Here is a 14,132-nt window from a genome sequence, read left to right as displayed (position 1 = left end):
TGTAAAAACAAAAACAATTTTATTAAAATATTTAATACCAGAATAACTTATAATAGTATGAAAAAGAGTGAAGTACTTGTCCTTAGTTTTCACTGACATGATCACATTTTGGCAAAATTGTTTCATAAAGATTCCAAAGTTTTTATCATGGATCTATAACTATTTAAGGATCTTATAAACCAAAAGAACTCATACTTCATCTGATCATACAGTCATAACTTACATATCTTGCTTTGCACTTACTGTTACTGCAAACAGCAACTTAGAAAACAAAGTAAAAATATATATATATACAAAATATTTTTATATCAAATTATTTTCATTACACTAAATAAACCCAACCCCCAAATGTTATGGTACATGAAAAAGTGTCCTACAATTTATATCAAGACTGATACTGTCCATATATCAACTAGAGCAGCCTTTGGGTTTAAATGTATTTTGTAAAATAAAAATATCACCATGCGGCTGCACTGCTGGCTGTCATTCACACTCACAAAAATGCTTTCCAGTTTTTTAAAAAAAAATTATAAAATAGATTACATACCCAGAAAAAACATCCCACCATTAAAGAGTCAAAGCTCTTTTACTTCTCTGAGCACAAATACTCTGTTATATTTGGCGTCTCTTCTGTTTATTCAAACATCAAGCCTCCCCAAGCTGATGAGAATACTAAAAAAGATCTTCTTTCTTGATATTGATTATTCTCACTCAATGATAGCCTAATTTAGAAACAAAATGTACTTTATTTTAATGCATGATTTTATTTTAATGTCCTACTTGGCAAAATTCAGAGACTGTTCAATGTTTGTTTTCCATATGTTTTAAATTTAAAAATCAATGTTGTGTGTATATGTATACCCACAGAGATCCATTTCCTTTATTGCCTGTTTTCAATGCAGTGTAAGTTGCCCATCAGCAATTGTGATTTGAAATGAACCAAATAAAAGGTTTTTCCATATGAAAAGAGCTATTCCATATGAAAAACAGTTTCCATCACAAAAAACACTGAACTCTAATGCAAATGGGATTATGTTTTAAAACTAAATTATAAATTGAGTTTTACACGGGAAAATTTCGAGTTACTGAGATAATGACATTTTTGAAAACCGGCAAAACTTGAGAAAAAAATCCAAATCAATTCTAAAGAGCATCGTGGTGTTTTCCAGCAGTGCTTAAAGACTTATTTTTCTGATCGCATTCATTGCCATTTTCCTTGAATGTATACATTATGTGATTCCCAAGCCTTTCCTTTTGGGAGGTTTGTAACCTACCAGATATCTAGGCAGGATACACGCATAAAATTCTCACTGTCACTCTGCAAAGCACATTGAACATTTTTAAATATTGCAGATTTTTTTTTTTTAAAGGAACATTTCATTTGGGCTGAAGAGATTTCCAAGCTTTAACATGTGAACTAGTGAACACATTTCAAGGTGTTCAATCCTGGCACCGGTGGCAGATCCATCCAGAATAAAGCTCACAGTTTAGTAAGCACTGTGGTGCTGTCGTTTTGAGGCACTGCTGCTCTGCTGTGCCCACGTTGTAACTTATTTTCAAGAAGCAAGGCACTTACTGTAACGGCAACAGACATTTTACGCATACTTGGAGTAACATAAAATAAGTTAATATTTTTGATTAAAGTGGAGTTTTATAATTTATATGTCTTTTATAGAAGCAACTAAATGATACATTTAGGATGATTAAAAATAAGAAGAGGTTTGAGAGGGAGTCATTGTCACTCCTGCTCCAGCTCTTAGGATGAGGGTTTATGAAAAAACACTGATGCGAAGAACAGCCATCCATCTGAAAAGTAACAAACTCTTAAAACTGCGGAACCAGGGGCACTTTGACTGTCTTCACTTCCGCAATGTGGGACGACTTCTGGATGATGCAGCTGGTGGTCCCCTGCGGCTTGTCCTTTCCCTGCGCGAGATTGGTTAAGGCCATGGCTGCGTTGATCTCCTTCCAGTACGTGTCATCCTTGCTCGGTCCCTTTCTAGTAGCTGCACTGGATTTAAGCAGAACAGAAAGAAAATGATCAAACTCACAGCAGCGTACGTAGAAAAGATCATCACTGAAAAGCATGGATGGCAAATAAAAACATACCACTCACCTGTCACCCTTATTAGATCCATTTTCCAGAGTGTCTGTAAAGAAAAGCAAAGATTGGATTACTTTTCTTTTTTTGCTTTCTTTTTTCCAAAAAACCCACCAGTATTTACTTATTTTTGGCTGTGTTGGATCTGTGTTGCTGCTTGGGCTTTTTCTCTAGTTGGGGTGAATGGGGGCTGCTCTCTAGTTGCGGTGCACGGGCTTCTCATAGGGGCGGCTTCTTTGGTTGCAGATCACAGGCTCTAGCACACTCAGGCATCAGTAGCTGCGGTGCATAGGCTCAGGATTTGCAGCTCCTGGACTCCAGAGTGCAGGCGCGATAGTTGTGGCATACAGGCTTAGTTGCTCCACAGAATGTGGGGATCTTCCCGGGTCAAGCATCAAACTCCCTTCTCCTGCATTGGCAGGAGGAATTTTTACCACTGAGCCACCAGGAGAGCCTGAACTATAAAACATGGGCTCCTGGATGGTCTTTGGGGTGCCTGTAGCTCAATAGTCTATGGTTTCCTGGAAATCAAACCTCATCTCAGGAAAAAGACTGGCCATAGTCCCCTCTGGCAAGTCAGCAGGTGAACAAATGACCCAATGCTGACAGCAACCTGGAATTCCTGGTGCATTAGAACAAGCAGCTCAGGTGTGTAAGGTCCACATGAGCCCTGCACCCTCCACTGCAGGGAATGAAGGTTAGGGTGTGGCCTCTGCTCATGCATTTTCACCTCTGGTTTAGATTGGCTCCTTCACTCAGAACATGCATGTCTATCAAAACCACATTATTACAAAGGAGGATGAAATGGGTTTCTGGTCTGGATTTAGCCTCTCTAGGGGAACTCCTTTGGCCAAAAGAACGAGATATTGGGAACACAAAAACAGACATGCTGGAGGGAAAGATTCCAGAGGGTAAAGAAGTGGGGGAAGAACAAAGAATGGGGTTGGGACTCCCCATCAGCCTTAGAGACCCCAAAATACAGTAGTTAAGTCACTGCTATCAACAACCACCACTACCACCAAGAAGCTGCAGGAGGCGCTGTGACACACACGAGAAGCACAAGAAACATGGCATTTGCTCACAGCTGTCTCTGAGCTCCATGGTTTCTGGAAAGCTTTTTCCTGCTCCCAGTCCTCTCCTTTTCTTCTTCTCTCCTAACCCAGTATTTCTGAAGGCCAATTTTTTTTCTCTGCAATACTCAAGGCTAGTTAGGCCATGCACCCTAATGTCCAGCCCTGGGCTCCCAGAGAGCCGTGGAACCAGGAGAGACCTGGGAGGCAAAGCATGAACATGATCATAATATAGTCCAGCCGTGGCAGCACTTCCAGGGATGAGAGGGAAGAGAAAGTAGCGATATGGCCACTTCGACAGAGTAGCTAAACTTTGATGCCTGCAGAAAAGAGTCAATGAAATGTGTTCACACATCCTGAGTCAGGCCATGCAGTGAAGACCTGAGATAGTAATGGTCACCATGAGCTCTTTGCACAACCTTTTTACTCAAGGCCCACCTCACCCCCCGCACCAAAAAAAAAGAAAAGGAAGACATCAAGAGAAACAAAAGCACTTAGTGAATAAATGACAAGGTTGTTAAATGAAACTAACGAATAAATAAATGAGACGATGTGTGGTGCTGTGCTGTGCTTAATCCCTAAGTCCTGTCTGCCTCTTTGTGACCCCACGGGCTATAGCCTGCTAAGCTCCTCTGTCCATGGGCTTCTCCAGGCAAGAATACTGGAGTGGGTTGCCATGCCCTCCTCCAGGGGGTTTTCCCAACTCAGGGATATTACCTAGGTGGATTCTTTACTGTCTGAGCCACCAGGGAAGCCCGGGACTGCATGTGTCTGGCCCCCAATGGAACAATAAATGTTAGTCCCTTTGGTTTTCTTTTGTTTTAAGGCATCTTTGGAAAAATAAGTGGATCCGTGAGCAGTTGATCATCTTCTGGACCTTCTGGCCCCTGCAAGGTTGGCTTGGACAGTTAGCTCCACCTCTGCTGCTTGATAATTTTGGAATTAGAATATTATTCATGTAAATAGAAGAAAAAAATGACAACTTTGAATTCATAGAACTGTGATAATCCTAGCTTACTGACTGTGCCCTGTGTTCCTTGTATGATTCTGGGCACTTTCAGTTCAGTTCAGTTCAGTCGCTCAGTCATGTCCGACTCTTTGCAACCCCATGAATTGCAGCACGCCAGGCCTCCCTGTCCATCACCAACTCCCACAGTTCACTCAGGTCTAACTTATTTGGCGTTAGTAACTTTGGCCACCTAATGCGAAGAACTGACTCACTGGAAAAGGAGGAAAAGGAGGCAACAGAGGATGAGATGGTTGGATGACATCACCAACTCAATGGACATGAGTTTAAGCAAGCTCCGGGAGATGGTGAAGGACAGGGAAGCCTGGCGTGCTGCAGTCCATGGGGTCGCAAAGAACTGGACATGACTTAGTGACTGAACAGTGAGAAAACAACTCTGCGTGTGGACAGCAAGTCTCTGCTGTCTGTTAAGTCTTTCTTTGTGTTATTATCTGCAAATCTTTGCTCAATGACGACAGACACAAGGCACGACCAGAACAGAGAATAAGTCAATGCCTTTGTTTAGGACAAGAAAAGGTAACAACACTGGACATTTTACAGAGAGGGAAAGAGAATAAAAAAGGGGGTTAGCCTTTGCTCACTTTTGTCCACAATGCAACCATTCTGTTGCCAAAGAGAAACAATAGGTTTTGGAGATATTTATTCAATGGAAAGTCTTGGCAAAAGCAGAGTAAGGTCCATGGTTCCCTAAATAACGTTAGGGAAATAACACAACCTAATTTAGAGAAGACCACGTGACTCATGTTCTGGCTCAGGGATGGAGCTCTCTCGAATGGACAGAATCAGATTCCCCACCTGGACTGTCAACAGAGAGTGGTTACAGAGCAGAGGACAGGAAGGAAGCAGGTGGCTGCCGACTGCACATGCAAGGAAGACACAGACATCCCTGTGAAGGTCCACGGAGAGCTTCCTTGGCCCCCTTGCCTGCTAGACACTGCAAGCACTCCCTAACTTCATGACTGCTTGCTGAAATCATTCCACCAAGAAACACCTTGACCACAGCCAACTGTGAAACTGTGAAACTCTGCTTACTCTTGGGGTCTATGTGTTTTACAGTTTGGTGCTTATGAAAATACCTTATGAAAATACACTTTAAAGCATAAGCACAGAGACCCCATTCCCATTTGGGAGTTCTTCATTAGTTTCAGGAATTTTCACAATGTCCTTGCAACAAAGAGGATTCCTGTGTTTTATTTCTAGGGCAGATGGGCACTTAGTGTCATAAGGTATGGGTTCAGGTTCCTTTCCCAACCACAGAAGAAAAGGTTTCATTAAAAAGGAATTAAAAGAAACAGTCTGCTTCTGTATCAGTCCAGTGTTAAAACAGCATGTAACAAACTTCAATGTCGAAGATTTCAAACCGAGAAGGAAAAGCTGACTACGACTGCCTTTGGGGCTGGGGGTGGGGGGCTCTATGCGCCCAGGTTTTGGTACAGAACATACGCTGGTGTTAGAAGGGTGTGCTTTTCCTACTATTGGGTATTATGCATCTGAGAGACACCCCCCCACCCCCGCCCCCTCGGAGGCACAGTTCCCAGAGGAAGCAGCCAGGGGAAGACAGCAAACAGGGGCCCTTTTACTCTGAAACATTCGTGCTTTTGTAGGAAAGCGAAAAACTATAAAGATCTGGCAGTTTGGGGAGACCTTTCCCCCCCTATTCCTTGTGCTGAGACCAAATCTGGGGAAATGCCCTAGATTATCTGAGGGGAGTTCAGAAAATGCACGACCCCGCTCATTCTATGAAATAGTTGTGTTAAATGTGATTTTTTTTTTTTCACATGCTCTTTTCCTTTGAAGTATAAACCAGCCGGCAGTTATCTGGTTCAATGGCTTTGTGTCTTTTCAGCCGATCATCAGGATTTAAGGAAGGGTGGGTTTCTGAACACTCCCCCCACTCCCAACTCAACGCCACTGCAGCAGACGGGCAGTCTCATTGGCTCTCCCCCAGGAGTGGCACCCAGTAGCTCAAGGAAGGGTCTGACAGGAGAAGGAAGGGCTCTGAACGCCGCTGAAAAGAGGGCAGTCTGAGCCAGAGCAGGCGTTTCCCTGACGCTAATTACCGTGCACAGACCCGAGGTCTATGCATGTCCTACATTCAGCTCAGCCTATCTCCTACTCTGCAAGTAGCTTGGCTCAGCCTCTCCCACGTCTGAGCTAAAATGCCTTTTTAGATCCTCAGGTTCCAAAAATCAGCTACGCTGTCAATTACCATAAAAGCAACTGGTTGGCAGGAACAACTTGCTGAACCAGCCAAAAGAGCATGTTTTAAGACCAAAAAAGAAAAGGAATGAAAAAGAAAAAAAAAAAAAAAAAAAGACTTGCGTAGTTAGGAAAATCTTGGATGCTGTAAAACCCAAACCATGTTGAAACTTAAAATGGGGCTATCCTCAGTTTGGACATGTGTTTCCTTATAAAGTTAAGTAGAGAAACAATTATAAAGGAAATTCAGTCCTACTGCAGCTCACAGTCGTGTGAGCGCAAAGCCCTGTGGGCAGAGTGTCCATTCAAGTTTGAGAAACATGGTTCAGAAATATTAACTCTGAAATATATATTCCTGAGGCAATATTTCTGGTCATAAAAAGAGACAAAAATAGGGCCAAAGCTTTTGTGCTGAGATGGTTTTCAAATTTAATCAGTTAAGTCCTAAAGTTAGGAATGTCTTGAAACGTTTCCCCAAAGACTACTCACATCACGGAAAGGTAAATAAAATTGTGTCTAAGAACCTGAGTATTTTTAATTAAGTGATCTGAGTCATCCATCCAATGTACGTTTTCCTAAATGAAGGCAGAGAGAGAGAGAGCTCCAGATGCTTGACATCTGTACCCTCTCACCCTTGGTTGGTTTGGGGGCCGCTGCTGGAGACAGCAGGGGTGGGATAGCCAGGCCTAGTGTTTCTCACCTCAGAGTCCTGAGGGCCCCTGGCACACCACCCAGATCCATCTCTGGAGTTATTTACATACTTGGCACAGCGGAGATAAAGACTGAGACTCTTGGGGAATTGGCCAGACATGAAGCCTCACTAAGGTTCCGAAATACCGATTGCTCCAAATTTGCAGGGTCTCATAATAGACGGATCCCCGTTCCCCTTGTCCTGTCTGTCTCTACTTCCCTAGGCACTAGGTCTGGGCTGGGTTCACACACCCGGCAGACTGATTGATTCCACTGTAACGCTACATTTATTTACTTTTAAAAACAGAATTTCGGGATTTCCCTGGAGGTCCAATGGTTAAGACTTCGCTTTCCAAGGCAGAGGGTGTGGGTTCGATCCTGGGTAGGTGAGCTAAGATCCCACATGCCTCCGGCCAAAAAAGGAAAACAAAACATAAAACAGAAGCAATATTGCAACAAATTCAATAAGGACTTTAAAAATGGTCCCCATCCAGAAACAATCTTAACAAAGAAACATTAAAGAAAAAATAAAAGTAGCGTTTGTTGTTGTTCTCTAATAAGAAAGTCATGTAGGTTTGCTGCAGAAAATACAGGAAAAAGTGGAAAAGAGAAAATCGAGGGCAGTTTAGGGATAATTCGAATAAATATTTGGATGAATGGCCTCTCAAAGTAAGTTTATATACATTTTTTTTTTTAAAGAGAGTCATTTTGTACCTGTTTTAGAACTTGCTTTTTCATTTAACTTCTACCTTTTCCTTAACCTTTTGCTAACAAATAAGATAATCTACCACCTGGCCTACTCTGATGTGGCAATATTTGTTTTTTCTTTTTGAATCTATGAAAAAGAAACAGCTTGAAAAAATTCAAAATCTAGCTCCACTCGGTTTAAACTTGGATATTGAGAATCTTGAATGTTATAAGAAGGGGCTACCGTTAATATAACAATTACTAGCATTTCACGGAGAAGGCAATGGCACCCCACTCCAGTACCCTTGCCTGGAAAATCCCATGGATGGAAGAGCCTGGCAGGCTGCAGTCCATGGGGTCGCTGAGAGTCGGACACAACTGAGCGACTTCACTTTCCCTTTTCACTTTCATGCATTGGAGAAGGAAATGGCAACCCACTCCAGTGTTCTTGCCTAGAGAATCCCAGGGACGGCAGAACCTGGTGGGCTGCCATCTATGGGGTCGCACAGAGTCAGATACAACTGAAGCAACTTAGCAGCAGCAGCGGCAGCAACATCTTTTCTGTACTTTTTGCTAGTATTTTAGACCATAAAGATACTCCCGGGCAAAAAAAAAAAAAAAAAGACTTCGTGTAGCGTTAGTTGCTCAGTCATGTCTGACACATTGCAATCCCATGGACTGTAGCCCACCAGTCTCCTCTGTCCATGGGATTCTCTAGGCAAGACTACTGGAGTGAGTTGATATTTCCTTCTCCAGAGGATCTTCCTGACCCAGGGTTCAAACCCGGGTTTCCTGAATTGCAGGCAAACTCTTTACCATTTGAGCTACAGGGAGGACCTCAAAAAGGCTTAACCCCTTCCTTATTAATTAGTCTGTAATATATATTTTTTAAAAATGGTCCAAATCACAGAACAGGAAACCTACGCTCTGTTGAGCTCATCCCTGCACTTTGATAATTTTATTTATTTGTTTATTGGCTGGGCTGGGTGCTCACTGCTGCACAGGCTTTCCTCCAGTTGCAACAAGTGGGGACGACTCTCCAGCAGAAGTGCTCCCGCTTCTCACTGCGGTGGGTTCTCTAGTGGCGAAGCACGGGCTCTAAGGCACGTGGCCTCAGGGGTGGTGAAGGGGCTCCGTTGCCCTAAGGCATGTGGAGTCAATCTCCTGCCATGTTTCCTGCATTGGCAGGAAGATTCTTTACCATTGAGCTACCAGGAAGCCCCATCTTTGCACTTTAAGTTAGAGTTACACTCCCTAGCAACAGCGGTCCCCAGCCTTTTTGGCTCCAGGGAATGGTTTCATGGATAACAATTTTTTTCACAGACTGGTGTGTGATGGGGATGGTTTCAGGATGATTCTCATAATGAGCATGCAATCACTTTGCCGACAAAGGTCCATCTAGTCAAAGCTATGGTTTTTCCAGTAGTTACGTATGGATGTGAGAGTTGAACCATAAAGAAGGCTGAGTGCCAAAGAATTGATGCTTTTGAACTGTGATGTTGGAGAAGACTCTTGAGAGTCCCTTGGACTGCAAGAGATCAAACCAGTCAATCCTAAAAGAAATCAACCCTGACTATTCACTGGAAAGACTGATGCTGAAGCTGAAGCTCCAAAACTTTGGCCACCTGATTTTCGAAGAGCCAACTCATTGAAAAAGATTGATGCTGGCGAATATTGAGGACAGGAAGAGAAGAGGGCGACAGAGGACGAGATGGTTGGATAGCATCACTGACTCAATGGACTTGAGTTTGAGCAAACTCTGGGAGACAGTGAAGGACAGGGAAACCTGGCGTACTGCAGTCCATGGGGTCGTAAAGAATCAGACATGACTGAGTGACTGAACAACAACAACCACCTAGCTCCCTCGCATGTGTGTTTCACAGTAGGGTTTGTGTTCCTAGGAGACTCTAAAGCCACCCCTGATCTGACTGGAGGCAGAGCTCAGGTAATGCCAAACCATGGGGAGTGGCTGTAAATACAGAAGAAGCTTTGCTCACTTGCCCCGCCCTTCACCCCCACAGGCCAGGGACTGGACCAGCCTTTGGCCCCGCGGGCCTCTGTTTTGTGATCCCCCTTGCATCACCAGGAGGGAATAACTGCTAAGTAACTGCCAGACAGCTGCTACTACATCACTTTTAGAGGAAATGTTTGTGGTTATCCTCTCTTTAGGGGTAGTGAGAGCTTTTGAATGAGTAAAGATAAATCATCCCGAGTGATTCTGCCCAAAAAGGAAGGGGAAAAAAACCTATCCAACAACCTGTAACATTTATCTGTTGATGATTCAGCTGTTTTTTTTTTTTTCCAGCACCACAGGCCAAAAGTGAATTGCACTTTAAAAGTTCAGCATGACAGGAAAAGACTGCCATAAAAACTCCATGACTATCAAGGCTATTGCTCATGGAAGGATTATGGAGCCTTTTGGAATAGTGAAGTGAAGTGAAGTGAAAGTCGCTCAGTCGTGTCTGACTATTTGCGACCCCATGGACTATACAGTCCATGGAATTCTCCAGGCCAGAATACTGGAGTGGGTAGCCTTTCCTTCTCCAAGGGATCTTCCCAACCCAGGGATCGAACCCAAGTCTCCCGCATTGCAGGCAGATTCTTTAGTAGCTGAGCCACAAGGGAAGCCCTTTGGAATAGTGAAAACTACAAAATGAAACCCACCTCAGCTTCATGGATGGAAGTGGTATTTTTTTCTCCCTTTTGCAATATACTAGCTACATTATTTATCCTGGGGCCTTAAAGAATGAGTGGCTTCCAAAATTATTTGAGTTTAGAGAAAAATCTTTTCCAAAAATTAAGCCAGTGTTTCCTCCAGCCATGACTTCCACCATCTGGCTGAGGATTCTTCTCCTTCCTGTTACCTCTCACGTGGGCTGGCCCTGCACTGCAGCTAACGGTGCCCAGATGGCCTGTATCCACAGGGTCCCCACCTTCAGTTGCCTTTCTGTCAATGCAGCCTGCTCTCTATCTCCTCCCAGAAAATAAAACATTAGAAACCACACCCCTCTACTAGACCAATAGTGAAGAGGGGGAAGCTTTCAGGATAGGTTATACTGCATGAACAGAAGCAGAACACCTTCCCTGTTCCCGGAGCACACGCACCTGTGGATAAACCTGTAAATGTTGTCCTTATCAGTTAGGGGGCTACAGAGCCTTCCTGTGACTTTTCTGACTATGCAGAGGGTCTCCTTGTTAATTATGAGCTGAACCTTTGTTCTGGTAAAACAGTTATTCTGACCTCATCAGTCTGGACTAGAGGACTGAAGGCATAGAAAGTGGGATTTGCAACTGAAAGTAACTTTTCAAATATGCACAGCACCACCCAATTAGAATGTCTCAGCTTCACTTTCCATCTTTCCCACTAAAGATATTAAATGTCCTCAATCCTAAATTACTCTGCGTGGTCCCATTACCAAGATCGCTCCTCTGTGATCTCAAGGGCTCCACCTTCCCAAAGTTGAAACCCTTCAGTCTGAAATTTCACTTTGAAGGTCAGAACGTAGTCTCTAGGGAGGAAATTGTTGGTAAGTAACCAGAAAGGGGGTCTGGAAATGTTAAGTATTCTCATTTCTATTCTTAGCACGTCATTACTAACTCTGAGGGTGGTCTGCTGTGAAGAACAGAGGCAGCGTGGGGCAGTGGGTAGAGCCCAGACCCTAGAGCCAGAGGCTGGGGTTGGATCTCTGCTCCACCACTGATTCTCTGTGTGACAGTCTGCCAAAGGACTGACCTCTCTGTGCTCTGACTTTCTTACCTAGAAAGTGGGGCTAATCACGTTAGATTCAGGGTTGTTATGAGGAATGTGTGATTTCATATTTTCTAAAACTGCTTATAAGAAAGCTTAAGCATATATACCAAGAACGACTGATACACAAATCCTTGTAAAAATTAACCTCTCGGAGAGGTTGAATGTAGTCACCAGAAAAGTTAGTATTGTTCAGAGATTTGATATGAAAACCATTATGTAAGATGAAATATTTTAACTCTGGGCAAAGCCCATCAGCCTAGATTAATGGATTAAGGGTGCAGAATCTATCATCTTCAAAGACAAAATGGTTTTTCTGATGCTATTTTGTGCCAAAGTACGGTAACATGCCAAGACAGAGAACGCTGGAGCCACATTAAAGAATATCCACTGATTTTAAGTGTCTAATGGATTTTGTTACTTCATTTTCTCAAGGGGAATACTGGAGATGTCACCCAAATGTTTCATTCATGAAAGTGAAGTTTTCAGCCAAAATCTCAGAAAATGCCTTCCTAATTACACGCAAATAACTTCTGTGTTTGCCTGTGTGTTACAAGGGGCATTAATTGTTTATAAAAGTGCTCTCTTTTACATGCAAGTTGGGCTACTAGTTCTAAAAACAGGGTAGACTTGCTCTGATCCTTGGCTAAACTTTAGTTTTGTCCCAGGGTGATGACATTGACATTCATCCACCAAGTTTTGCAACAATGCAAAACGACCATGGGTGTGGCTGCCACACTGCAGTTCTAAAAGGTTGATGTTAGAGGTTATGGGGAGGGAGGTGGGAGGGGGGTTCATGTTTGGGAACACATGTAAGAATTAAAGATTTTAAAATTAAAAAAAAAGTGAGAAAAAATAAATAAAATTAAAAAAAATAAAAGGTTGATGTTTAGTAAATATATAGCTGAATAGTGTTATGTTAGAAAGTACTAACACAATTTCCTTTAGCGAAAAAAAAAAAGGCCTTTTAAATGGAAAAATGTGTATTTGTTATAATCTAGAAATTGGCTGGAAAATCTGGCTCCATCTACGTATTTTTAAGTTCATCAGTATCTCTGAAAAATCATCAAAAAGTACTTCTGCTTTGATATATGAACCGTAGTGTATCCTTGACTTGGCTCACACTATGGCCATGCTTTTCAAATTCCTTAATACCATCTCCAGAAATGACACTTCAGACTAGGCGATCTTGCTGTTAAACCTGTCTGAATGCATTAACACCAGAAATGACACAATAAGACAGAGGATGTTTGCCAACTTCTTGGCTCTTTCAGAAGAGGAGCAAATGACAGTTTCTCTACTCACAGTTCATCTGCTGTATTTATTAATAGAAAAGAAGCATATTTCAGACGTAGATGAACTGTACTACCAGTCCTTCTCCTACATTTCAAGTACATTTGGATGTTGCTAATACACTTGAAATGTTAAAACTATACTTGGCATGTCAGGGTTCTATGTTCACACATTTCTACACTTAAAGGTTCTGTGATTTTCTGCTTTTAATCCCAGGAACAGTCATTTAAAGTCTAAACCAGGGTGGGGAAGGACTTTCAAATGAAAATTGGAAAGATTTTTGTTGACGGTATGGAAGGCAGGAGGCATAAAGCTGAGGTAGAAGATTTTGCTGGCCATGGGTGTGGCTGTAGGTCTAAGCATTCCCCTAGTCTAGAAGTCTTCTGATGACCCCCTTTGATCAAGAGAAGACCACATAATCACCAGGAATCTATTTGTGAAATGGCACAGGAGCTTCTTAGGTGGCACAGTGGTAAAGAATTTGCCTGCCAATGCAGTAGATACAAGAGATGTGGGTTGGCTCCTGGGATCAGGAAGATCTCCTCACGTAAAAAATAGCAACCCTCTCCGGTATGCTTGCCTGGAGAATCCCATGGACAGAGGACCCTGGTGGGTTACAGTCCATGGGGTCACAAAGAGTTGGACATGACTGAGCACACACACAGTGGCATATACAGGTCCTATTCCACTGCTCTCACCCAAAGGTAGGATACAAAAATTTTCTTTAAAATAGAAGGGGATAAGTTGTTTACCTCTAACAAGTTGATCAATTTGGGGAGAAATCAAAAACATTTTATAGGTCAAGCCCACAATTTTATACAGTAATTTCTCTAAGTCGTGGGACGTGTCTTAAGATCACAGGAAAATAGGTATTGGCTCAGTAGGAACAGGACTTGTGTGAGTCACGTATGTGAACTGCATCTGAAGGGCTCCCCCCAAAATCGAGGAAACAGTAACTGTCCCCCCTGGGCTTGCAGTGAGGATTCAACGTGGTGTCCAGTGCCCAGCTCTTGAAACAGAACCTGGCCTGTAGGAAGGGCTGCTACTGCTGCTAAGTCACTTCAGTCGTATCCGACTCTGTGTGATCCCATAGACGGAAGGGTTACGACGCTACAGTTCCCCAAGTGAAGTGACGCTGACACTGTCAGCCGACCTTCACCAACTGTGTGGGCCATTCCAGGCTCCGTGTTGTTGCCAAGTGCCCTAGGCCTCAGCTGGGACAGCCAAGGCTGCAATTAATGCTCCGAGTTCCCGACTCTATCTTTGTATCAGTAGCAGATATAACACTTGTATTAGGAAAATGCCGTCCAGAAATGG

General features: G+C 43.0%; 1 protein-coding gene across 1 annotated transcript in view; it reads right to left on the bottom strand.

Annotated features, from left to right (window-relative positions):
- Window positions 1-1,824: 1,824 nt before the first annotated feature.
- MKX (mohawk homeobox) overlaps window positions 1,825-14,132 on the bottom strand; it is a 64,312-nt gene continuing 52,004 nt past the window's right edge. The window contains exons 5-6 of the mRNA XM_068987832.1: window positions 2,117-2,150; window positions 1,825-2,011 (exon numbers count right to left, since the gene is read on the bottom strand). Of these exons, the coding sequence (XP_068843933.1) occupies window positions 1,825-2,011; window positions 2,117-2,150 (221 nt within the window). The remainder of the gene's footprint in view (window positions 2,012-2,116; window positions 2,151-14,132) is intronic.

This window comes from Capricornis sumatraensis, chromosome 15 (assembly GCF_032405125.1).
Source record: "Capricornis sumatraensis isolate serow.1 chromosome 15, serow.2, whole genome shotgun sequence".
NCBI classification, from domain to species: domain Eukaryota; kingdom Metazoa; phylum Chordata; class Mammalia; order Artiodactyla; family Bovidae; genus Capricornis; species Capricornis sumatraensis.
This window is presented reverse-complemented; position numbering and strand designations above follow the sequence as displayed.